At 37.6% G+C, this 27,797-nt stretch overlaps 1 protein-coding gene across 1 annotated transcript in view; it reads right to left on the reverse strand.

The window, feature by feature from the left end:
• The window catches only part of thrb (thyroid hormone receptor beta), a 403,412-nt gene that overhangs the window by 100,036 nt on the left and 275,579 nt on the right, over positions 1-27,797 (reverse strand). The window contains exons 3-5 of the mRNA XM_079829346.1: positions 27,702-27,753; positions 27,489-27,553; positions 22,120-22,170 (exon numbers count right to left, since the gene is read on the reverse strand). Of these exons, the coding sequence (XP_079685472.1) occupies positions 22,120-22,170; positions 27,489-27,495 (58 nt within the window). The 5' untranslated portion in view covers positions 27,496-27,553; positions 27,702-27,753. The remainder of the gene's footprint in view (positions 1-22,119; positions 22,171-27,488; positions 27,554-27,701; positions 27,754-27,797) is intronic.

A 27,797-nucleotide genomic window follows, 5' to 3' on the forward strand; every position in this document is an offset into this window, starting at 1 on the left:
TTACACTGGTTTCTAGTAGTATGGCAGCGATATGTGATTGGAGTGTCTATAAAGACGGAACAGTAGGAAGTGATCACTATCCAGTGTTGTGTAAAATCAACATTTCTTTATTTCAAAGTACAGAAGGAAGAGGAGGATGGATATTTGAGAAGGCTGATTGGGAAAAATTTCAAAAAGAAAGTGACAAATGTCTGAATCAGATTGATCATAATGATGATATAGAAACACTTGAAAATAAAATAAAACAAGGTATAATAACAGCAGCGATAGAGTCCATTCCAAAAAGTAAAGGTAATGTAAAGAGGAAAACAGTACCATGGTGGGATAAAGAATGTAAAGAAGCAGTCAGAAATAGAAACAAAGCATTTAAAATAATGAAAAGAACTCATAATTTCATGCACATGATTCAATATAAGTATGCTCAGGAAATAGTAAGGAAAACAGTAAGACAGGCAAAAAGAACATATTGGAGGAAGTACTGTAGTTCAATTGGGAATACAACTCAGATCGGAGAGGTGTGGGCAATGATTAAAAAGATGGGTGGGGACAGGAGAGAATGGAGTTATCCAGTTCTGAGTAGTGGAAATGAAAGTGCAGTGACGAATAAGGAAAAGGCTGAAATGCTATTAAATACATTTGTTAATGTCCACAGTTATAATCATTTATCTGAAGAAGGGAAGAAAGGCAGAGAGAAAACTACATTTGAAAATTTAGAGGCACTAAGGATGATGAGAAATAATGAGGATGAACAAAATGTATTATTTAACATGGGAGAGTTGAATAGAGCAATAGCTAAAACTGGGAAGACTGCACCAGGAAAAGATGAAATTTGTTATAGCATGTTGAAACAGTTAAGTGAGGAGGGGAAGAAAAAGTTGTTGATGCTGTACAATAAAGTGTGGGAGGAAGGGAAACTACCAAAGAGCTGGAAGGAAGCAATTATTGTCCCGATAAGAAAACCTGGGAAAGATTCTGGTAAACCAACAAGTTATAGACCCATTGCCCTGACATCTCATGTTTGTAAACTAATGGAAAGAATGATAAATGAGAGGCTAATGTATATTATAGAAAAAAAAGAGGTATGGTGGTTGAATGCCAGAGTGGGTTTAGAAGAGGTAGGAATACTATGGATGCAGTATTGTGTTTGGAAGATGACATAAGAAAAGCACAAATAAATAAAGAGACAGTAGTGGCAGTATTTTTTGATGTAGAAAAAGCATATGATATGCTATGGAGAGAGTTCTTATTGATTAAATTGAATAATATGGGAGTTAGGGGAAACCTCTTTAACTGGATAAAGGATTTCTTGAAAGGAAGAACAATACAGGTTAAAATAGGGGCAGACCTATCAAGTGAACATGTTGTAGAGAACGGAACACCTCAGGGGAGTGTTGTAAGTCCCACATTATTTTCGGTAATGATAAATGATGTGTATGAAAATATACCAGTAGGTATGGGAAGGTCACTGTTTGCGGATGATGGGGCAATATGGAAAAAAGGAAGAAATGTAGAACATGTAGTTAAAAAAAGTACAAGAAGGGATACAACAGGTTGAGAAGTGGGGAATAAAGTGGGGTTTTAAATTCTCTATAGAGAAAACTAAAGTGATGTTTTTTTACAAGGAAGAAAATCAAGGAAAATATTAATCTAAAGCTATATGGAAGTAATTTATAGAAAGTTAAAACATTCCGCTTTTTAGGAGTACACTTTGACACAAGGCTAACATGGGTAGAGCATGTCAGGAATGTGGAGGACAAGTATAAAAAAAGTAATAAATACAATGAGATGTTTAACAGGACTAGAATGGGGAGCAGATTATAAGTCACTGAAGTATATATATGTAAGTTTAATAAGATCAAGGATGGATTATGGAAGTGTGGCGTATGGATCAGCAGCTAAATCTGTACTTGTAAGGCTTGAAGTAATGCAGGCTAAAGCACTGAGATTATGTTTAGGAGCAGTAAAAACATCGCTAGTGTGTGCTCTCCAAGTTGAAGCAGGAGAAATGCCACTGAATATTCGAAGAAAACAATTGCTTGTAAATTATTGGGTAAATTTAAAAGGACCTGGAGATAGTCATCCAATCAAAAGAATACTGCAAGATAACTGGGAAAGGGAGAGAGCACAAAAGTTAAGTTTTGGGTGGATAGGAGATGCGGCAGCTAGAGACTTGGGAGTGTATGAAAAGGAGCTCTGCCCAACTGTAATGTGGCCTGATACCCCGGTGTGGAAGCTAGAAACCATGGAAGCTGATTTTAAGTTACTTTAAGTCAAAACAGCAAGTAATAGTACAGATTTGGCAGCTGAATTTTATAGATATATAGATTATAAATATAAAGATCATGTGATTTATACAGATTTATACAGACGGGTCAAAGGATCCAGAAACAGAGAAGACTGGATCTGCAGTTTACATTTTTAATCAAAGAGGTGAGGTAAGCAGACGAACTACAAATGATCTGAGTGTGTATGCAGTTGAATTATATGGTATTATGATGGCATTAGAATGGATTGAGGAAAACAAAATCAATAAAGCTTTAATTGGAAGTGACTCAGTGTTCGCATTATACAGTCTCATGGCAGGTGTGTCAAATAGTCATCAGGATTTACTGCATACAATATTGACAATATACACAAGAATAAGGAAAAAATGCTATGGCATTCAGCTGATTTGGATTCCTGCTCATATTGGCATTGTAGGTAATGAAAGAGTGGACAAATTAGCCAAACAAGCTGAATATTGAATATTGAGAATATTGAAGTAAATATTAAGTTGTCAAAATCTGAAGGAAAGAGTATAGGGTGGAAAGAAGCCATTAGAGAATGGCAACATCAGTGGAACGGGGAAACTAAAGGGAGACATTTGTATGATATTCAAAATAAAGTTGGGGATGTGAAGAATAGGGGAGGAAATAGAAAAGAAGAAATAGTTATGACCAGATTAAGGATAGGTCACAGTAATTTGAATAGCACATTACACATTATAAGGAAGCATCCAGATGGTTTTTGTGGATACTGTCAGGTTGCAGAAACTATAAAGCATGTGTTGTTGAGTTGCAGACAATATGAAGAACAGAGAAAAGAAATGATGGAAGAATTAGGAAAAGCTGGAAAAACAGGAACAGGAATGAAGGAATACTGGAAAGTGGGGAAAATGAACAAAGCAGAGGAAGTTTTTTCTTTTTTTTAACAAGAACACGACTGATGAGAAGAATATGACGTAATGGTCATTACAGGAAAGTGAATCCGGAAGATGGCAGTAATGCAACGTGAATGGATGCAAGCTGCCGTTAAACCCTAAAGAAGAAGAAGAAGAAGCTTAAGGCCAGTCTTGGTCTGTTAATAGCCAAAGGATAGACCTGTTGCAGATTGGGCCAAATTACTTGGTATAGCCTTTCTTTGCACATTATTGCAGTTTTTTTTTGTTCAGTTTTTTTTTGTATTTCAGTATGTGACCATGTAAATATATATATATATATTTTTCATTTTTCATATTAATAAAACCACCTTCTTTGGGATCCACTGAACCTCTGTCCAGCTTGTTAAAATTATTTCCTATGACCACTGGGCCATCTCTTACAGGCACTCTGCAGTGTCGTAAGCACCAGAGATCTGGCCTCTAACATCCCTCTCTCCGATGCAGCAATCGAAATCTGATCCTCCACTGGAGCCACGAATGAATTGCTAGGTCCCCCATGAGAAGGACCAGCAATCTCACCCGGCAGCTGCCAGGCATGTGAGATGGTGAATGTGGCCGTCAAACTCGACGGTACATGGTGCGCTGAAGGCTCAAGCCCTTATGAAAAAGGCAAGACAAACAACGCGCCTAAGTGGTCATGTTTACATGAGAGAACATGAGCCACCCATGAACACAGTCTCAGCATGCTTGCAATGTGATAGAGGAGTGGGGGGCCCATGGACACATTCTCGGCGGGGAAAACCCCACTGTAATCCTCAGGTCACCAAGGCTTATTAGCCGAAGTAGCCCTTTTCTGGTGCAACAGAAGAGAAACTAGATTGGAGAATAGGGACTCCACCCTCCAGCCCCTCCCTAGCGCCGCCCATGGCAATAAGGCAGACTATTGCGCAATAACGTGCTGGGAGAGTGTTTACAGGGGAAACAAGGTTTTAGCCATGTTAGATACCAAATATAACGTGGAAAAGCAAGCTTCTTACTCGAAGACGTTGTTGAAGAATTTACTCAGCGTTACTGAGGACTTGGATGAGGATTTCTGAAGAAGAGCACTGTTTTGGAGCCAGTGAGGATGTTTTGAATGGGGGAGAAAACACTCTTGACAAGTAAGTGTTTTTCATATTATATAACACATTTTACTGCAGTGTTTTGATGTGTTCTGATTCCTTACTGCTCTGTCGTGTTTGGGTGTCACGCAAGAGTGTTTGTGTATGTATGTGTGTGTGTGTGTGTGTGTGTGTGTGTGTGTGTGTGTGTCTGTGTGTGTGTGTGTTTGAGTGAGTGTTTGAGTGAGTGTTTGAGTGAGTGAGTGAGTGAGTGAGTGAGTGAGTGAGTGTGTGTGTGTGTGTGTGTGTGTGTGTGTGCGTGTGTCTGCGTGTAAATTTATTTATTTATTTGTTTTTGTTTTATATCATGGACTATCATCTCACTGAAGACACAGGACAGCGCCTGCAGAGATGCCACATCCTTCCCAGAGAGGGGGAGGGGGAGAGAGTGAAATGTAAAGTGCAAATAGTTTGATATTATATATTATTATATATTAGTGTGAATTTTAATATTAAAGAGTTTTATAAATACCATAGCACTTGTTTTGTCTTTATTTGCACAAAGTTTAGTTCCAAGAATTGGAAAAACACTATAATATACACTATAAAAACACTATAATGTTTATGTATCAGAAATTATTCACACAAATATTTTAAATCTGGATAAGGAATAGAATAGCTCTAAGTGTAACCTTTCATTAGAGCCCAAAAGTATGTCTGTACATCAAAGAATTCAAGAATATCAGCATTGTATGTGTCAATGGTTACAAAGGGTCATTTGGAGTCTCCAAGTGTCTTTTTTTGGGAAGCGCCTAGACATAAACTTAGATAAGCATGTGCAAAACACTCATTTTCTAAAAGTATAGTTATCAAATGTGAAATTGGACTTGGTAAGGATTCATGCTGTGATCCCATTGTGATTTCCAGCTAATACCTCCCAGCTATAGTCATCTGCAGCCATCTTTTTATAAAAAAAATGTTGGCGGAATTTTCATTTTTCTTTTTTCAGTGTGTTTTAAGTTCTATTACTCAATACCAGTATGACTTACAGTTATTCTGTTCAGGAACAAACCTTTCAAAAGAGACCAAAACTATGCATATACTCCAAATGGTTCAAGAACAGCATGCAATTTACTTTGGGTATGCTTTTTTTTAGGCGTTTTAAGAAAGTGTTACAGGATTTTTAAGGGGATAAACGCATAACTCATCTTTCATCTCCTATCGTGCAGATCAAATTGGACGAATCCAATAAACAGCAGCATACATGTCAGTGTAAGGGTCCACTCTTCAAAATGCATCCCACTTTTTAATCCAAAACAACGAAAAAATAGGGGGAAAAGCAAAAAATCCTCCTTTGTTTGCATGAGCTTTTTGCGTTAGAGTAATCAATCATGTCCATTTTCAATTAAACATAGATTCTAATCAGTATTCTGTCAATCTCCCCATGTACTTTGGAGTCTTCCGCTCAAATTAAACCTTCCCAGGTCTCTCTCCCTCAATCAGACGCTGCGTCCCAATTCGCATACTATCCGTACTAAGTATGTTGAAAAGAGTATTCCAAAGATTCTCGGATGGTCTACTATTTCCGGTCATTATTCGAAGTGCAGATCGATGCACACTCTAACGGCTGATATTCCCTGGATATTCCCCACAACCCATTGCGAGATGGACAAGGATTCGATTAGAACTACAAACGCGATAAAAAGTGTTAAAAAACTACAAACATGACGGTTACGTGAGTCTGATGGTTAAGTAGAGATGATTAGATGGGGTTTGAGTGAGCAATTATCAGTATTTAACCTGACGAAAAGATATTTCTTCAATGTTAGCCACATTATATTTCACCTGCAGCAGCATTGTGAACTTTTGTAATGATACGTTTGGCCATTAACTTGGCAAATGCATGAGAGGAGTCTCTGCATTAAAGGCCCACGAATGGCAGATCAACGTGCTACTACGCTTCTCTCCGATACGGTAGGAAATTAAATTGAATGTGGAGGATTTGAACTGTGACGATGATTGACAGGGCAGTTTACACGGTGACGGGCTGCACGTAACTAAGCAACAGAGTCCGTTAAAGATGACGAAGTAGTATGTCCCAAAGCTTGCATACTCTTCTGCTACACACTCAAAAGTATGTACTTTTTCTTCACAAAAAGAGTACATACTTTTAGGACGTAGTATAAGTAGGCGAATTGGGACGCAGCAACAGAATTTCTGATGAGTCATTATACAAAGGAAGCGCATACTGGCTCCACCAGGTGTCAGTCAAGCGCCCATGGTTTTCGTTGGATAATGTCAGTCAATGGCTGCGTTCGAAACCGCATACTTTCCTACTATATAGTATGTAAAAAGCAGTAGGCGAGCGAATAGTATGTCCGAATCCATAGTATTCATAAAAGAGTAGGCGAGAACTACCAGGGTTTTGGACTATTTCTCACGAGATTCGGACATCCGTATACTGATGTTACGTTCGAATATGCCTACTTACCTACTATATAGTAGGCGAAAACAGTATGTGAAAGGAGAAGTATGTTCGAAACCTCAGTAATCATAAAAGAGTAGGCGAGAAGTTCCTGGATGGCCTTCTGATTCCACCCAGATTGTGAAGCACCCATCGTCGGATACTTTTCTATCCCTACCTTCCCATGAGGCCACAGGAAAGGAATACGTCAGGTGGAGAAAAGTGATGCGGGTGTTTTCAAATGTGAGTATTACAAACCAAAATCACGGTTCCTTGAGTTAAAATGGCATTTGTTGTGCTACTGTAGAGTAAACAGTTGAATTGTTGAAGGTGCAAAGACGACAGACGGTATAGTATAGTTGCGATTGTGCTGTAAAAACACGTTTTATTATGTATGAGCTCCAGTAACACACACACGTCTCCAAAGTGGATTTACATAAACCATACAAAGATGCTTACTAAATGTTTATTTAACATCTGACTGTTCTGTTGTCAACACTGTTTACTTTACATGAACGTCAGTAATGTAAATAAATCTAAATAAAGTAACTAAACATAAGTTATCTTTTTTATGTTTCCATTAGTACTGTTGATAAATTGAGGAACATTAACACATCAGCAACTACCTCAACATTTAAGGCTATTGAGCACATCAACTTTTATGCTTTTATCAAGGTGTTGTTTAAGATCCAGGTAACATGAAAGTTGTCTGATGTTACAGGGACAGAAGAGCTTGTGTGTGTTTATCTGGTGGAGAGAGGCTGTTGAAGGAAGGCTGTAATAAAAATGGTTTGAGTGAGTATACTACAGAAATTAATAAAACTTTATTTAAAAATCTATTTAAATCTTAAGTTGTATTTTATTTTAATTTCAAACAGTTATTTCAGCACTTTTCTGATGCTTGATGTCTGTGCATTTGCTGCAGATCTTCTGTGGTGGAGCAGGGCCTGCAAGGCAAGGTGACGGTGGCATGTGTGGGGACAAAAGTAAAGAGCCTTGCTCAAGGACACACTGGTGGTGACGGCTGCGGAGATCGAAGCAGAATCCTTTTGCTTATCAGTTCAGTGCTTTAGCCCACTACACCACAAAAGTCATAAAGCTACAATACAATTAGCATGTAATTGTAAAAATATTAAATTAAATATGCCAAGAAATGGTATGCTGACAACATGAATTGTAACGCGTTTGAATCTGTTTAAATGTTTTACAGGTATTCATGCTGATGGAGAGCAGGCACAGCGGCAGTCAGATTGTCCATGTTGTCCATTGTCCACATGTTCTCCCACTCTTGGTTCAGGGGGACATGATGGATGGCTAGTACGGGCGAACGTGTCCATGGTGGTCAACTGCTTCATTAAAATAAAGCTGCAGAATTGTCACAGCTGTGTTGAGATGAGTTGAAATGTGTGATAGTTTGAACAATATGTTTGAATAAAGCTTTGTTTCATGTGTTGGTGACTTATGATTACTTTTATTCAGTCTTTTACTAATTTATTCATGTTTCTTATTGTTGTCAGTAAATAATATTTTATTAACTCGTGCATTCATTTTTTGCTTGACTGACAATTGATGTGTATTCACATCGGCTGCATTTGTCTAGTGTGTATTCATGCGTCGCTATGTCATATGACAACAAGTTGCATTTTGCTCGTTTAACTAAAACAATATCATTTTCAGTAAAAAAAAAAAAAAAAGAAGTAATAAGTATAGAGACAGAGCGACACGCATCATAGTCTGAAGACCACGCCCACCGGGGGGGAAAACAATCGAATGCTCTCCATTGACTTTGCATTGCGTGAAGCGGCATCCTTGTCATTTCGGACTTATAACAAAAAACTGAACAATGTCTAAAAGCGGATATGTGACAAAGTGTACAGCAAACAAGCTAATCAAAACCCACAACCAAAAACCCAGAAGTTTTTATAAGCTATTGACCCAAAAAACGAGCGACAAAAAAGTGGATACAGGCCATTGAGACAGAGCGCGACACGTTATATTACACTGAGAAGTACACACACTAGAGGGGAACGTAATCAGCGACAGGAAATAAAATATATAAAACTGACATTTGTATATTTGACTTAACAGTGACAACATATTTACTGCACACATAGGCATACTGAGACATACTGACTGATATTTCTGTATTTTTTTAGCTTGTTTGCTGTTCACTTTGTCACATATCAGCTTTTAGACATTGTTCTGTTTTTTGTTAAGTCCGAAATGACAAGGAGGCCGCCTCACGCAATGCAAAGTCAATGGAGAGCATTGGATTGCCCCCCCCCCCCCCCCCCTGTGTGGGCGTGGCCTAAATACGCTCTGTCTCTATTGATCAACATTTGTCATTATTATTGTAAGTGTTTGGGTGGGCTAGCAATGCAATTCATTCTGGGGTAATCTTCATTTTTAATAGTGATACTTATATTTTCTGAGTATAAAATCAACAGTTTTCTCCAAAGATGAGATCCTCGAGCAGCTGAAAGACGTCTCTGTGCAGACGCTGAGGGAAACTACTAGGTAGGGCTGTGGAGTTACTGATGCTATGAGCTCTCACTGCACCTGTCACTCACAAATATGGGTTTGTATACATTATATACACAGAAAAAAAACACAATAACACGGTTAGATATCTTTAAATAATTCATCATAATGCAACTATATATATATATATATATATATATATATATATATATATATATATATATATATATATATATATATATATATATATATATATATATATATATATATATATATTTCATAAAACAGGGATGAAACGAGTTAAATTTAACAAGAAAAGGAAAATATTTGGAGATTTAGGCACTTTTGCTTGTGGATAAAATTGTTTGCATGTAAAATGAAATTGACAACATATTCAAGAGATGTATGATTGTGGGTTTTCGCAAAGATAAAAAATGATAAAACTGTGGGTGAGATAGTAGGGTCAAAATGTATTATACTACAATCACAAAATAAATGGGCAGCTGTTTCTTCAACAAGACCACAAAATTAGCAAGTTTAATCAAAATTAAGATATTTATAGATGGATGAATTAAACCTGTCACTCGTATTTCAAGTTGTTGCGCTTCAGGTAACGTCGTAGGTCACATGATAATGTCAACATGGCGCTTAAAGTGCGGATCGCATTCATACTTAAAGAGATCAGGTAATATAGTACCTACTCTTTTTTTCGCGTTCGTTAAGTAAGTACTTATTGAAAATGAGTACCTACTCAATGGCCCTCATTTATCAATCTTGCGTAGAAACGGGCGTATATGTTGGCGTAAGATCACCGCCTGATTTATGAAGCTGTGCGCACCTCTGAAATCCAGGCTTATGCAAAACCTGCCCTTGATAAATGCCGTGGCTGAAAACGATCGTCATTATAATAACACGCCCCTATATATTCAAGTCTCTGCCTCCCCCACGCCCTCATTTTATGCCATGGACACACGGAAGACGGCAAAGAAGCGAAACTTCTCTGACGTGGAGATCGAGAACATCACCAGGGAATTGGAAAAACTAGTTTAAAGAGTGGGATTAAAGGCGCCCACAAAAAGGTGTACGGTGGAAATCCAATTTTAATAGCTGTTTGGATGAGAAATTACCTATCACAATTCATTATTTTACAGCATGTGTTTTGAAATAATTAGCATTTAATTTCGTATCACGTCACATGTATTGGGTTGTACAATAGTGATGATGATGTGATGTGGAGTAGGCCTACCATTCATTCACATTAATAATTGCATGACAATTTGTAAGATTCTTATTATTATTATGATTTGTATTATTAATGACGCTTATTGTTATTTAGAAGAAGAATGTCGTTATTATTATTATTTATTTTATTATTATTTAAAAGAAGAAGAATGTCATTTTTATTATTTTGTCAGTCTGAATTATTTTCAGTCCCAGTCCGTGTGCAGCTGTCGGGCCTGACCAACGTCAGGTAAAGCGCACAGGCTCGCAACTGGAGGAATACATATGCCTACAAATTGGTAAAGTCACACAAATTAAACATTGAATGTTGCACAAAAATAAACACTGAAGTTTATAATTACTATATCCCTATTCGCACGGGATTAGTAGCCTATTATGTGGGGACATCTGGTGATTTGTAATAATCGCAGAGAATGTCTGTGATCTTAATCCTGTGTGAATCGGCCATGTCTGTATTATGTAAAGTTAAAATTCCCCCGCAAATTACCTACCATATTTCGCCGAACACAGAGGTCCTGTGATAATATTAGTCCCGTGCGAATCGGCATCTCTGTGATTTGGCTGGGATTAGGCGGATCGTATATCATTTTTGCAAGGTTTTTGTGTCCTGTGCGCACTTCTATCTTTATCTTTCACGAAGAATGGAGCTAGGCTGCATAAAATACGCACCGTTATGAATTCCCGTGCGGCCGCACGGATTACTTTCACTTTAGAATGAGCACCAATTTGGGAGTAAATTGCTTGAATGGTGTGTTTAAAACAACCTGGTCTCATTATGAAAATGTACCTCTGGCAACGTTTTTGCAAACCGCCAAAATACGTACCAATAAGTACATATCTCTGCAGTTTCAAAGTGAAATGAACACTAGAGGCAGTAAAACAGCAAGCACTTTTTATCTATTTTTTTTTCCATGTAAATGAATAAATTTTGGAGTTTGCATCACTTAATCTGCTCCATATGCTCGGCTTTTTTTATATAATAAGTTTGCTCAGTAGCTCAGCTGGTACAGATTTGTACTTGTAATAATGAAAGCTCAGGTACGAATCCCGTGAAAGACAAGTCATGATAAAAGAACTCAAAGATGAGTTCACACAAGCTAACAAGACATGGTTACTATTGTATTTTTGTCACATTTGCTTTTGTTAACACTATCGGTTAGGTTTAGGGTTTAGTGTAGGTGTACGTTAAAAAAACAATGTCACAAAACGTCAGATTGACGCTCATCTGTTCCGGGAAAAAAACGAAGCTTTTGGCGGCACCCAGTGGACATATCACTTTGAAACTGCAGTGATATGTACATATTGGTACGTATTTTGGGGTTTGCAAAAACGTTGCCAGAGGTACATTTTCGCAATGAGACCAGGCTGGTTTAAAATTATTCTTAATGAAAAACACAAAAACAGAACAGTACAATGACAAACTCGCTTAAATGGGCACTTTTACATTTAGCTTTGAAACGGAATCTTCCGTGGTATATTGTTATTAATGCTCAGTTCAGTTTTTAATTGCGTCTGTTCTCTAACTGAACGAAATTATTTTTATTACTATAAAACAATCAAAATGATATCGATACGGCTGTTTATAATTTCATACAGCTAGATCTATAACGAAAAAACATTTTCAAGTCTTTACATCATATCCGGGAGATAAATCAGTAAATTCGAGTAAAATCACAGCTTATCTTGTGCGAATGCGCCACGCAAAATTCAGATTCAGATTATTTCTAAATCACACGAGGTCCCCAGATAATAGCCTACTTATCTTGTGCGAATAGGGCTTTAGTTGTTGTTGTTGTTGTTGTTTTTACAGTGGGTCATAATATATTTGTCAGTGCGTTTTGTGGTGTTAGGAATCTTTTTTCTGCGCATTTCCGCACTAACTCAAAACGTGCGTACACCACCTCCTGAGCTGGCGTAGGATTTGAGCGTGCCGTACGCCAACGTCCATATTGATAAATCTCAAAGTCACTGTGGTTTTGGGTGTACGCCAGGTGTACGCTGGAAATTTGGTGTACGCACTTTTGATAAATGAGGGCCAATGAGTATGCGGTTTCGAACGCAGCCAGTGTCTAGCCAATGCCTTGCCAGCAAGGTTTTGATTGATGGATGTAGTAACCAATCAAAAGGCATCATTCTGCGCAATTTTATGTAAACAGAAACTATAGTGCTTACGTCTTCATTCAGCATTCACATCGGCACGCACTTCTCAGTTTTACGCACACACCAGAGTGGAGCGCGCAGACTCTATAGCTTTGTTTCCATCCACCAAATTTTTTACGCATTTTGGGATATCGCCCAAATGCTGAATGGAAACGCCAAGATGCGAATACATTCTAAAAACTCACATTAAAAACGTATGCGCTCGTTTGAGTAGGATACATTTTCTATCCGATACGAAAACATGCGCATAAACTACGATGGAAACGCATTTACCGAATTAATTCCTTGATGCGCATAAAGAAAATAATGTGACTTTCGCGATGTAACAGCATAACTGTACTAACCAGCGGAAAAATCTTGTTTGCACAGCGTCTGAAATGCTGTTTTGGTCTTTCAGAAGTCTGTTGTCAAAGATGCTCTGCATATTTCCCTCCTAGAACTGTCTCACATGACTGCGTTCCCAAACAGCAGCTGCCTCTGAAAGCATGACAACAAGTTTTTTGAGAAGTTTCTATGAGACGCAAATCATTTATTATATATGAAAATTATTATATATGGTGGCGTGGGTTTAGCTGTAGTTTATCAGGAAGTGACGATTATGTTCTCTTCGACTCACTGGATGGAAAAGGTGCTTTTTTCACAAATGTTTTATGCGATATTGCATTTTTGCACATAAATTATATTCGCAACTTTGGATGGAAACATAGCTTATGACAGACTGGTTTGATCAACTAAATGAGTTTTTTACACTTAATGAGTTTTTATTGTAAATTCTGTAAATAGTTGCTTTAGTTTTTCAGTAACTGTATATCCATTATAATTAGCAGTTTATTGGAGATTTATTTGAATGAAAAACTACTCTTTACAATTACAAATGTTCTGAAATAAATTGCCTTTTTGAAAGGACGCCTAGACTTTTCTTGACATAAAAGCTTACAGAAGCTTTATTTTAGAGAGTATCATACTCAAATTTGAATCAAAACATGTTCAGACATTTAGTTTTATATTTAGTATAAATATTCACTTACATGTATATTTAGGGGCCAAGCACCGAAGGTGCGAAGGCACCTATTGAAACCGTTCCCGTTCTTATTATTATTAGGGGCCAAGCACCGAAGGTGCGAAGGCACCTATTGAAATCGTTCTCGTTCTTATTATTAGGGGCCAAGCACCGAAGGTGCGAAGGCACCTATTGAAACTGTTCCGGTTCTTATTAGGGGCCAAGCACAGAAGGTGTGAAGGCACCATTTGAAACCGTTCCGGTTCTTATTATTAGGGGCCAAGCACCAAAGGTGCGGAGCCCCTCTTGAAATCGTTAGATTTCTTCTTATTATTAGGGGCCAAGCACCGAAGGTGCGGAGCCCCTCTTGAAACCGTTAGATTTCTTCTTATTATTATTCCGCCATGGAAGTCTATGGCAGCCCATAGAACCGTTTGCAGGAAAATTATGAAATTTGGTACACTGATAGAGGTCATTACCAATAGTAACCACACCCATTTTGGAGTCTCTAAATCAATCCCGCTAGCGCCACCACCTGTCCAAATTTTGACTCATATTTTTGCTAATAACTTTTGAACCCAAAGAGCTAGAAACAAAATCCCTTGGATTTCAAACTCGATTCCTTGGCTCAAGCCGATTCGATTGCACCCTATGACGTCATTTCAGTCATGAAAATGTTCCCGCCATTTTTAATTAACCGAAACCCAACTTTTTCGAACTCCTCCTAGGCCGTTGGTCCGATTTACACGAAAATTTAACCAGATCATCTCCAGACAGTGTTGACAAAAAAAAACATGGAATTCAAGTTGATTCGTCAAATCGTTTTTGATTAACACAAACAAACAAATTTTACGTAACGCTTGCAAAAACACACTTAAGGCAATATCTCCGCAACGCTTTATTGTATTCAAACCACACTTGGTACAAATCATCACAAGCATGACCTGAGGCAACATGCAGCGTTTTGGCAAAGCGCCACCTACTGGTCCGGAGATACGAAAAATGGCTATTTTTGCTTATAACTTCTGAACTGTTTGTCCTAAAAGTGGTCTCGTTAGATTCAGGACGGCATGCCGAGTCGTCTGATATCCAATTTTACCATATCGGCTATTTTGACTGTCAGCCATTTTGAATTATGTACTAAAATGCTGTATTTTATGAACGCATGAACGGATTGTTACGAAACTCGGTATGGGTCATCAGCACGAGAACCTGAAGTAGCCTGACAAGTTTCAAAACAGTGCCACCTAGTGGAGAATTTTTTTTTTCAAACGCTTATAACTTTGGGTGGGGTTGACTTATTTTCATGTGACTAACTTTATTTGTCTCCTGAATCCTCGCCGAGTCCAACGATACCAGACTTGCTAGGTTTCGGCGTATGGTTTGTGCAGCGTTGTAATTTAGCGCTTTAACATTAGCTGATATCTTCGAAACTGCTAGTCCGATCGAGACGAAACCAGCGTCAGAAGTTCAGAAACATAGGTTGATAGAAAAATGTTAATGCCCAAATGTCAAAATATTTATAGTAAGGGGGAGTAAAATCCAATCAAAGTCAGGTGTCAGTAATTTTTCATGTGTTTTTTCATATAAATGTCTATAACTCCAAAACGAAATGAAATATTTTCACCAAAATTGACACAGACATGTATGGGCTCACTCCGAGGACACATTAAAAAATGGTAGGATTGTGCCACTTGGTGGCGCTATAATAGAACAAAACATGAAATTTCCATTGACTACAATGCAATATTATGATATAAATTGTTATGCTTTACAAATGAATTGGTGTATCGTTACGAAACTTGGTATGTGCCATCAGCACCATGCCTTTAAGCTACTTAAAAGGTTTCAAAACAGCCATGTGGTCCATACCTATAATGAAAAGGCCTCTTGTGGCTATATATCTGCAATGACATATTGACACTATATTGACACCCTGCTTTGATATATTGACACCAATCTTTGCATGTGTCATTGTTCCCTTATTCTGACCACACCACATCAATTTTGTAACTGTGCCACCTATTGGTTGAAAGTGATAAATCATTAAATCATTATTATTGACTGTATTTATCATTTTACAGCTATTTTGCCTAAAATCACCTTAATAGGTCTTTAATTGCTCATTGCTGCAGTTGATCTGACATTGCCAGCCATTTTGGCATGTCTTGTCTTCTTCTTTGCGCTTGGCCCCAATAATGGCTGCTTGCAGCTATATTTATTCTTCTTCTTCTTCCGCCACGAAGTCAATGGCAGCCCATATAACCGTATGGTAAAAATTTACATTGGATATATATAAAACTGTAAGGACTCCTCATTTCAGAACACACTGCACACGTCTGATTATCACCCATATATTTAAAATTGGATATATAGTAAATTTAGCTTTACATGCATACATACAGTATATTTACATAATGCAGTAGATATGACTGTATATAGCAAATCTTGTCCGTGAGATTGTTTATATCATTGTATGTTTATATCAATGTCGCCCAGTGCCACCATTAGGCATGAAGATATTAAGATTATAAACATTAACATCATGATTTTCTGAAGAAAAGCTGCTTTGAATCCATGTGTAATGTTATATATCTTTTGTAATAGTTTTTCATAGTGCAGCAATTTACTATCTGAATTTCAAATAATTTGGATTTCCCGTAGCTATCAATACTATGATATGTTAAGGTAAAAAAGCTTAAAAGTAGCATGTAAACATACATTGATGATATATCATTATAACACTGATATGTATAAATACATAAGATGAAAGTGTGGAAAGAGCCAGTTTGAAGAAATACAGTTTAAGAATTATTTTGGAATTTTTATTTATAAAATTATTAATACAACCCCAAATCCAGAAATGTTGGGACATTTTGTAAAATGTAATAAAACTAAGTGTGATTTCTTTATTTTCTTTAACCTTTATTTAACCGACAAAAGTACAAAGAAAAAAATTCCAATGTTTCCAAATTCCAAATTTTGATTTTGATGGCTGCAACACACTACAAAATAGTTGAGACAAAGGCTAAATAAAAGTGAAAAGACTATAGGAAATCCAACTTAAACTGTTTGAAAACAGTCCACAATTAGTAGGTGAACTAGTAATAGGTGAAGGTGTCATGTTTGGGTATAAAAGGAGCATCCACCAAAGATTCATTGCTCACCACTTTGTACCAAATTTGATGAGAGAATTGTCCTACAATTCAAAAATCACATTTCTCAATGCAAGATTGCAAAGTATTTAGGTCTTTCCCCAACTACCATACATAATATTGTGAAAAGATTAAGGGAATCCAGAGAAGTCTCAGTCCATGTGCGTCAAGCAAAAACCTCTGTTGAATCCTCTGCCCCCAGACGGTAGCCTACCACAAAAACCATCATGCTACGGTGTTAAATATAGCTACAGCGGCTCAGGAGTATTTTGGAAAAATGTTAACACAGTCAGCTGCTGCATCAAGAAATGAAACTCTGTTAGACAAGGAGAAAGCTATACATCTGTTCAACGCAGAGATCCTGCCGAGTTCTCTGGGCCTGAACTCATCTCAGATGGTCTAAAATAAAGTGGAAATGTGTGCTGTGGTTAGATAAGTCTACGTTTCAGCTTGTTTTTGGGAAAAACTGACTTCTAGTTCTCAGTCCCAAAGATGAAAAGGAACATCCAGACTTTAATCAATGACAGGTACAAAAGCAAACATCTGTCATTGTATGGGAGTGCGTCAGTGCAAACGGTAGCCTATGGGTAACTTGCATATGTAAAGGTTCCATTGATGTGGAGACGTATATTGGGATTGTACTGAGACATATACTGTCATGAAGATGACATCTTTCCTGGGCAGCAAGACAATACCAGGCCTCATTCTGCACATGCTAAAACAGAGTGGTTTCTAGATACTCAACAGCAGAAGGGATGTGCTTGACTGCCTTCAGTCCAGATCTGTCACTTATGTATCGCCCATCATGAAAAGGAGAATCAGACAACGATGACAACAGAATGTTGAGCCAACATTCCACTTGCGAAACCTCAACAATTAGTATCCTCAATTCCCAAACATTTAGGTGTTGTGTGACAATGATAAACATGCCTCTTTCCCAACTTTTTTGGAATGTGTTGTAGCCATCGAATCTGAATTGAATCAAATTTGTTTATGTCGTTCAGTTCAAATTTTTAAAATCTTTTCTTTGTATTTTTGTCAGTCAAATAAAGATTTAACAGAATGAACAAATCACAGATTCTTTTTTTATCCCAACTTTGCTGGGTTTGGGGTTGTATTAAATAAAAAATATATAGGCTACACATTTTATTTAAATTTTAATATTGTATAGGATATCGTAGTGCCTTTTATTCTGATGTGTGTGTAAATAATCAATTGTATTACACTTTTTTGTACAAGAAATGTGTACTCTAGTAGGAGTAAAACATGGCATGACGTCACAATGCAAAAACAACAACAGCAACATAAACAAATTTTTTTTTTTTTCATTTTCTTTAAATTAAATATAATGTTTTTTCCCCTTTTGATTGTGGGGCGGAATATGACCATGGCATATTCATGAGATTAGTCCACATAATGCACACAGTATACCGTACACTGAAAACAATGATTGAAGCAGTGCATTAGCACACCATTCCAAACATCCTTTGTTCCCATCAGCATGGTTTTGACCAGTATTGACTGTACTGGACTTGCAGCTGGGCTGCAATATGCTTTCACTGCCCCCTAGGGGTATATTATAAAAGTGCATTATGTTGGATAAATAATAACATAACATAATGATTTGCAGACTAATGTTGGGCTGCAACTTCATTCGGGATCATGAATGAAGTATTGCTCAATGAAAACTTAAGTATCTAAGTAGGCCACTATAGGCCAGCATAGTGAACATTAGTATTTTAGAACTGATGGCATTAAAACACAGGACATATAGACAGGGACGTCACTAGGATTGGAAGACAGGGGGGGCTTAGCCCCCAGGGTATTTGTAACTTGCGTTTGCAAAATCTTTGCACTCACATCTAGAGCTACACTAATGTCAAAAACCAGTCAAGAAACCAAGATGTTAACAAGTAAAACGTGACAGACATATCCTCTTCTTCCATTTCTACTCTGTTAAAGAAAAGTTATTGTAATGTTAGCTTTTAGACACATCAAAGCTGCATGGGGGAATTAACTTAGGCCAGACTTTGCTCCTGATGAGTTACTATAATGACTTAAATGCTATCTGTCTGCTCATGTAAATGTATGATAAAGTAATAGCATACTATATCTAATTCCTCTCTATATAAGAATAGTTGTCCACAGAATGCTATTTAATTACACAGAACCGCATGTATTCAACCCATTTTTGAGCTAAAATACAAATAGCTCAAAAATGGGTTGAATACATGCTAGTCTATTGTTTTGTTATCAAATGAAAGATTATTGTAAAGTGTCATCAAAAAAATATAAGGTTTATATCTTTTGGACAATAGAGTTTATTTGTAATAATTAAAAGTACAGTAAGGTTTGATGGTTTTGTTTTCATGTGAGTAACGCGTTGGTTCACTGACATGTTGAGGTTCATCATCATTCCTATAGCTAAACCTAAATTGAGCTCAACCTAAGCTACAAATACCACAGCTCTGACACACACACACACACACACACACACACACACACACACACACACACACACACACACGTTTGGTTTTCATCTTTTATGGGGACTTTCCATAGGCGTAATGGTTTTTATACCGTACATACCGTATATTCTATCCCCCTACACTGCCCCTGCCCCTAAACCTAACCCTCACAGGAGACATTCTGCAATTTTACATTTTCAAAAAACATCACTTAGTCTGATTTATAAGATGTTTTCCTCATGGGGACCTAAAAATGTCCCCACAAGGATGAGGATTTCGGATATTGCTATCTTTGTGGGGACATTTTGTCCCCATAACGTGATGATTACCAGTCCACACACACACACACACACACACACACACACACACACACACACACACACACACACACACACACACACACACTCATCTGGACTGAAGCAGCAAACATTCAGTGTAAGAGTAAATTACAAAACATTATTTAATATTTGAATCACAGCTTATAGTGTTTTGACATCGACAACCCAACTGCATTTTACCTCAAACTTGCGACTAGTTAACTTTCTAAAGTAGCAATCGCTTCTCGGGTCGACATTAACACACTGACAAAATTATATTCTGAATTAAAAATATTTTTATACCACTTTTTAATGTGTGATTGTGTAAAGGTGTTCACGAGATACCAACCTTTCGCGAACTTGCTTTCAACATCGAACACTCGTTCTCATGGAGACTGAAGGGAGGGGCTGTGTGTGTGTGTGTGTGTGTGTGTGTGTGTGTGTGTGTGTGTGTGTAGCGCGCGCGTGTATGAGAGAGACGCAGGGAAAGGAAATGCAGCTAAACGTTATTTGCTCTATGAAAGACATTGATAAAGACGAAAACTAAGGACATTTAATCTATAATTTTAGATTAGTTAGTTTTGCCGAACACATATTACAGATTTGGTTAGTTATCGTTTTTTTGTTGTAATGCGTCGTTTTTATTTTTATTTCAGTTAACAACAACCCACCTAGTTTTCGTTTTTTCCTTCATTTTCGTTAACGATTAGGCCTATAACCTTGGTAACGACGAGACGAGATGAATCCTCCAGGCAGGAGCGCTCCGGTCTGCAACGCTCTGAAAGCTGCCACAGTTACACCAACGAGACGCGGTGCATCATCTTCATAGCACAACGTTCTTTGTACTTCTGTCCAACTTCCGACTTTTCGGTAATTTTTTTGTAGCTGGATATATATAATTTGTTGCGTCTAAATATGAATGAGGATACGGTTTTTGATAAATCAAATTGTTATTGTTGTTCTTATTATTATTTAGGGGGGCTTAGGAACATTTTGGGGTAGCTTCAGCCCCCCTAAAATAGGCCTAACGACGTCCCTGCATATAGACATGATAGTCACAATACAGGCCACTATGAAAACAACTATAAAACTGACCTAGTATCAGCTTTTATTGTAACCCACACTGTAAAAAATTACTGTTGATTCAACTTAAAAAAGTAAGTTACCCTGTTGCCTTAAAATTTTGTGTTCATTGAAATTCTTAATTTGAGTTAATGCAAAAAACGAGATTGGTTTAATAAATAGAAACTCAAAACATTATATTATCTGAATCACAATAATTATCAAAAAGTTGATTTGACAAAAAGTTATTATAAAAAATAATTAAAAAAAATTTTTTTTTACAGTGCATTAACTGTGGTGTAGAGTTTACAGCTATTATACAGCCTCCTAGAGAAAAAAATAAGTTTGCATCAAATAATACTGTTTTTATGTTTCACTAAAGCAGAATATCTGCTGAGGTTTTAAAATTAAATGTAAGACTTAAGACCTGCCCAAATAAAATTAATGCAGTATGTCCATACAGAACAAACCCATATAATCTCCAAATAAATCCTGTATCTCAGATTATTTTACTTAATTAACAGGCTGCAGCACAAATTCAACTGCAAAACAGGGTAACTGCAAGTTAAAATACTCAAGACATATTTTAATTTAATATATGCATATGTATTGAAATTGGTTTATGTACCAGCATATTAATACATACACATTACAAGTTGATTGATATTGGATTTTGCAGATACAATAATAATTTGTTTAAAGCAAGGCACAAAAAGGATTATTGTACCGTTAATAGTAAAATCTGTATATTGAATACATAAAATAACTATTGCCAGCTGTTATGAAAGTGTGAGCCTGTAGAACATGCAGCAGCACTGTTTTGACTTTAAACATGCACCATTCACATTTCAATTAAATGATCGCTTTTTGAAGTTTAATAATCACATTAATCCGTATCACAATTCCTCTTTTTTTGTTCACAAATTTAAGACTTCCTAAAAGGATCAAATTGACTGTAAGATGTTTTAAGGACCCAAGCAAACCATGTAAAAACTTTAAAGTAATCCTTTCAATGTCAACTTCATACGAATCATGATCAATCAAGTCAACAGCTCCACAGTCAACATGAAATAAGAAGTCACCCTTATTTACTAGTTTGAAGGGGGGTATTTTAGTGCATGTTTCTGCACTTACTGTAAATTATTAATCAGTGCAAGTCATTGGAAAACATGATCTCAAAATGTAACACTGAAACTTGCTGTGTCAACTTTCTTACCACTGATATTACTTTCTTTGATTATGCTATGTTAGCCAATAGCATTGTTTTATCAAACTCGCATTTCTTGTATGTGACAGTCACTTCACAATCCAATCTATTGGAGGTGAATGAAATCAAGTCCCTCCTTTTTCTCACTAAATGTACTGTTTCCCTCAGAAATAGGTCACATTAGTAAGTAAAATGAGGTTAACACTCTTCCATCTCTGACCGTATGATCTGTATCCTATCATAAAACACCCACTATAACAGCACTGCACGAAAGAAAGAGAGAGATAGATGACTATAAATGGCTGATGGAGGGTGTTACTGTACCATTCTGCATGGGCTCATCTTTCCAGCGGGAGGTGCATTTGTCTGCTTGCTCTAAAACAAATGGGAGAGGCACATTAAACCTTATTGTAAAGACATTAAGAGAAAGTGAGACAGAGACTTGCGAACACACAATTTGGGAAACCGCAAGTTCAGGGCTCGACAGTAAGGATAGGAGTGTGGAAGTGTGAGAGACGTTTGGAGGTCAACTCACCTTCAGTGTGTTGTAGAAAATAGTTCTTATCCAAAACCTAGACTGAGCTGAGCTGCCAATCTAAACAGCATTTTAAGGCATCATATGTGCGCTCCTAAATTCTAATTCTAAAGGAGAATTGTATTAAGACAAGGCAATCCATTATGAAAAATCAATTATGAAAAAAAAAAAATTATAACGAATGTAATCAACAATTAACAATTTTACTCCAAAAGTTGTGTTTTATCCTTATTGGAAAATCAAGTCATTAGCAACATGCTAACGCCAAACTCTAAAGGAACTGATCAAGCGTTGTCTCTTGTGTGTTTCTCATTTGGCTGCAAAATTATGACAAAAATATTTGTTTTAATATTTGTTATAATTGTTGATTATTTCCCCTACCGTCATCCCCAAATGTCAATATTGAAAAAGGCTGCACATTATAGGAAAATACTCACATTGCAATATTTACTTTTTCTGAGATATACACCGATCAGGCATAACATTATGATATTAATATTAATATGTTGGTCCCCCTTTGCTGCCAAAACAGCCCTGACCCGTCAAGGCATGGACTCCACTAGACCCCTGAAGGTGTGCTGTGGTCTCTGGCAATAAGATGTTCAGCAGCAGATCCTTTAAGTCCTGTAAGTTACGAGGTGGGGCCTCCATGGATCGGACTTGTTTGTTCAGCACATCCCTCAGATGCTCGATTGGATTGAGATCTGGGGAATTTGGAGGCCAAGTCAACACCTCAAACTCGTTGTGCTCCTCAAACATTCATGAACCTTTTTGCTTTGTGGCAGGGTGCATTATCTTGCTGAAAGAGGCCACATCCACCAGGGAATACTGTTTCCAAGAAAGGGTGTACATGGTCTGCAACAACGCTTATGTAGGTGGTACATGTCATAGTAATATCCACATCCATATGGATGGCAGGACCCAAGGTTTCCCAGAAGAACATTGCCCAAAGAATCACATTGCCTCTGCCGGCTTGCCTTCTTCCCATAGTGCATCCTGGTGCCATGTGTTCCCCAGGTAGCGACGCACACACTCCTGGCCATCCATGAGATGTGAAAGAAAACATGCTTCATCAGACCAGGCCACCTTCTTCCATTGCTCCTTGGTCCAGTTCTGATGCTCACATGCCCACTGTTGGCGCTTTCGGTGGTGGACAGGGGTCAGCATGGGCACCCTGACTGGTCTGCGGCTATGCAGCCCCATACGCCACAAACTGTGATGCACAGTGAATTCTGACACCTTTCTATCAGAACCAGCATTAACTTCTTGAGCAATTTGAGCTACAGTAGCTCGTCTGTTTGATTGGACCACACAGGCCAGCCTTCGCTCCTCACATGCATCAATGAGCCTTGGCTGCCCATGACCCTGTTGCCAGTTCACCACTGTTCCTTCCTTTGACCACTTTTGATAGATACTGACCCCTGCAGACCGGCAACACCCCACAAGAGCTGCAGTTTTGGAGATGCTCTGACCCAGTCAACTAGCCATCACAATTCGACCCTTGATAAACTGTTTGCCCATTTTTCTTGCTTCTAACACATCAACTTTGAGGACAAAATGTTCACTTGCTGCCTAATATAGCCCACCCACTAACAAGTGTTGTGATGAAGATATAATCAGTGTTATGTATTGATTTGGGCTTAACTTGTAATGTAGCCACCTAGTGGACTCTCTCTGTATGTGGACATTCACAAAGTATGGCCACCTAGTGGATTGTTGTTCTTTATTTTCTTTCTTTCTTTCTTTCTTTCTTTCTTTCTTTCTTTCTTTCTTTCTTTCTTTCTTTCTTTCTTTCTTTCTTTCTTTCTTTCTTTCTTACTTTCTTTCTTTCTTTCTTTCTTTCTTTCTTTCTTTCTTGTGCATGTGAACATTTACAGCTTGCCACCTAGTGGATTGTTTTGGCATGATTCATGTGGTAATTTACCATGTTACTCAGGTGTTTTTAATTAGTACACACAAAAGGGGAAATTGTTTGTTTGGGAAGCACACCCTGAAGAACCCTGTCTGTGCCGCTACGCGTGGGTTGCTTTTTCCCCCCATGTCTTTAAAATTTTCTATAATGAAATAGCCAGTAAAATAAAGGCTTTTTAATAATTTGAAGAAGACCCCCGACCCCCGACCCCAAAGAGCACCTTCAAACGTCTTATTGAACTCCCTGAGCACCCTGGACTTCTTTGCCTTTTTGAGATAATCAATGTTATTCACTTCGCCATAATGTTATGCCTGATCGGTGTATATTGTGATATGAAGGGATACAGGAAAGTTATATTTTGGAAATAATAAATCATTTCAGAATGAGGGTGATTTTGTTGGGGAGTAAAAAAGAAAAAGATGTTTTCACTTGGGTTTACTCTTTACTAGAACTATCACAAACCTCTTTCAGTAACCATACATTGAATAGTTAAAAAAAAATTTCCACTTGAGTTTGCAGAGGGCACATTCCAACTGTTTTTGACCAATTAAAATATTATTACTATATAAAAAAATGATGATTGTGATTTTTAATGTGATTATTATTAAATAATATATTAAAAAGTATATTTAAAGAAATATACTTTAATGTTGTAACTTGAACTGTAAAAAGAAATGTAACAATTTTATTTTACAGTAGAACTGTAAAATTACAATACTAACATTTATGTCTTAATTTTCAACCGTTAAACCATCAAGCTTTTGTTTTGACAGGTAGTTGGCAAATGTATTTGCACTGCTGGTCTCAGAGTGAAACAATTATGCAAGTGGTGCTCACTGCAGAGCCAAATGACGTCCGGCTCCACCTCTCTGGACATGATGGGCGAAGCTTGACCTCCGTGGACCTAATGAGTTATGTTTAATGATAGGGTTATGGGTTGGATTAGGGTGGGGTTTGACCATCTAGTTCCACCCATTATGTCCATACTGCACAATGAATCTCTTATTTATACTTTAGGTCTTGTTGATTATCATGGGAGCATTCTTGTTTTGCCACAAATCCAAAATTCAGCTTTTTTCTTTAGTTCTAAATGTCAGGTGATGTATGTGATTTAACAAGAGTAGACCTCAATGTAATGATGTAATCATCAATTTTCAAAGTTATAAATGACAGCTGTAATGGTAATGTTGATAATTTATTTGATAAATTGTGCAGCTGTAATGGCGAGTCTCATAAGCAAATTGCTGAGTGTTTCAAGTAGGTTAACCCTCTATGGCATGAATTTTTATTTTTTGGGGGAAAAAATGTTTCACCCCTTTTGTTGGGAGCTTGGGGTCCCTGATAATATATCCATCATAAAATGTGTCAACCCCCCCACAAAAAATAAATAAAAAATTGTACTAATTATTTGTAATTAGTACAATTTGTAATTGTACAAATTACAAATAACACCTCATACCTGTTATAAGTTATAATATATATAAGTTGATGTGTTAGAAGCAGGAAAAATGGGCAAGCGTAAGGATTTGAGCAAATTTGACAAGGGCCAAAAAGTGATGGCTAGACGACTGGGTCAGAGCATCTCCAAAGCGACAGCTATCAAAGGTGCTCCAAGGAAGGAACAGTGGTGAACCGGCGACAGGGTCATGGGCGGCCAAGGCTCATTGAGACCTGTCAGGGTGCTCATGCTGACCCCTGTCCACCGCCAAAAGCACCAACAGTGGGCATGTAAGCATCAGAACTGGACCACGGAACAATGGAAGCAGGTGGCCTGGTCTGATGAATCACGTTTTCTTTTACATCACGTGGATGGCCGGGTGTGTGTGCGTCACTTCCTGGGGAACACATGGCACCAGGATGCACTATGGGAAGAAGGCAATGTTCTGCTGGGAAACCTTGGGTCCTGCCATCCATGTGGATGTTACTCTGACCAGTACCACCTACATAAGCATTGTTGAGACCATGTACACTCTTTCATGGAAACTGTATTCCCTGTGGCTGTGGCCTCTTTCACACTTCCACAAAGCAAAAATGGTTCAGGAATGGTTTGAGGAGCACAACGAGTTTGAGGTGTTGACTTGGCCTCCAAATTCCCCAGATCTCAATCCTATCGAGCATCTGTGGGATGTGCTGAACAAACAAGTCTGATCTATGAAGGCCCCACCTCGCAACTTACAGGACTTAAAGGATCTGCTGCTAACATCTTGGTGCCAGATACCACAGCACAACTTCAGGGGTCTAGAGGAGTCCATGCCTCGATGGGTCAGCGCTGTTTTGGCAGCAAAAGCGGGACCAACATAATATTAGGGAGGGGGTCATAATGTTATGCCTGGTTGGTGTTAATAATAATAATAAAACATAAATGACACACATAATGCACATTCTTTGAGTTTTCTGAACTTGTAAAAACAAACTTCCCAGGTGGAAGCTTGAACCCAGCTTGAATGCACCATGGTCCTAACACTATGATACTGCCTGAACAAAAGTGGTCTAACTGCACAGTGTTGCCAAAAAAAGGCCACAAACAAAAAAACACAGTTTTAGTATATAAATAAATACAAAATAAATATTTAAACAATCAAACATACTTATTTACATACTGATGCACATGCATATATTTGTATATATAAAGTTATTTCAATTTAAACATGTTAAAAAGTAATATTTATCTAACCAATTGATGACACTGTGTCCCATGTGGCTTTGCTTCATGAAAGGACTGCTCCACCCCCAAACAAAAAGTCACACCCACTTCAGCCCCTCATTTAATTGAACAGACATGTCAGGTGATATTATATATAAACACTTTTTATTAAAAAAAGTTAAAGGGGCGGTGTGAAATCCTACAAGGTAGTTTGTTGCCTGAGGGCAACACCATGCCATAGAGGGCTAACTTATGTGCAGGGTTTGATTAGGGATTTTTGAGGTTGGTGAGCATAAAGATCTTGAGGTTGGTGAGCACAAAGATCTTGAAGTGATACTGGATGTAGTGAAAATTAAAAATACGAAGATATGTACAGTAAATATAAAAAAAAATGTTACCAAAAATACTTCTCAATTCAAACTCAATTTGTGCATTAGCTAAATGGAACGGAATGTGTGTTCTGGTTCAAACTAACCCGGAACATACAGTGCTGTACACATACAAAACGTAACAGAGACACAAAGAAAACTGTCTATGCAGACTGTATAAGTTTTGGAACAGAGCTAAAGTGTGTAATGAGTTTTAGAATTTCATGACATTACCTGACATACTGCTGTATATTAGACCTTAAACTTCATTCTTTTGTCATCCACGGACTCACTGATATCTGACAGACAAACAGAATAATGTCAAAACAAGAACGAAAAATAAGAATAAAAACAGAGCAGATGAATGCAGTAATAAATAAATAAATTTGCCTGTGGTCTAACAACAGCTCTGTTCTGTGGCTCAAAACGAAAGTTGCTTTGGCCCACCTTGTTTTTCGTGATATCGGAGTCGTCCCAGAGTGGTTTGGAGCAGCAGAGGCTAAGGAAGACACACAAAATGTGAGAGTCACACTTACATAGTGC

This window comes from Gobio gobio (assembly GCF_949357685.1).
Source record: "Gobio gobio genome assembly, chromosome: 11".
Classification (NCBI taxonomy): Eukaryota; Metazoa; Chordata; class Actinopteri; order Cypriniformes; family Gobionidae; genus Gobio; species Gobio gobio.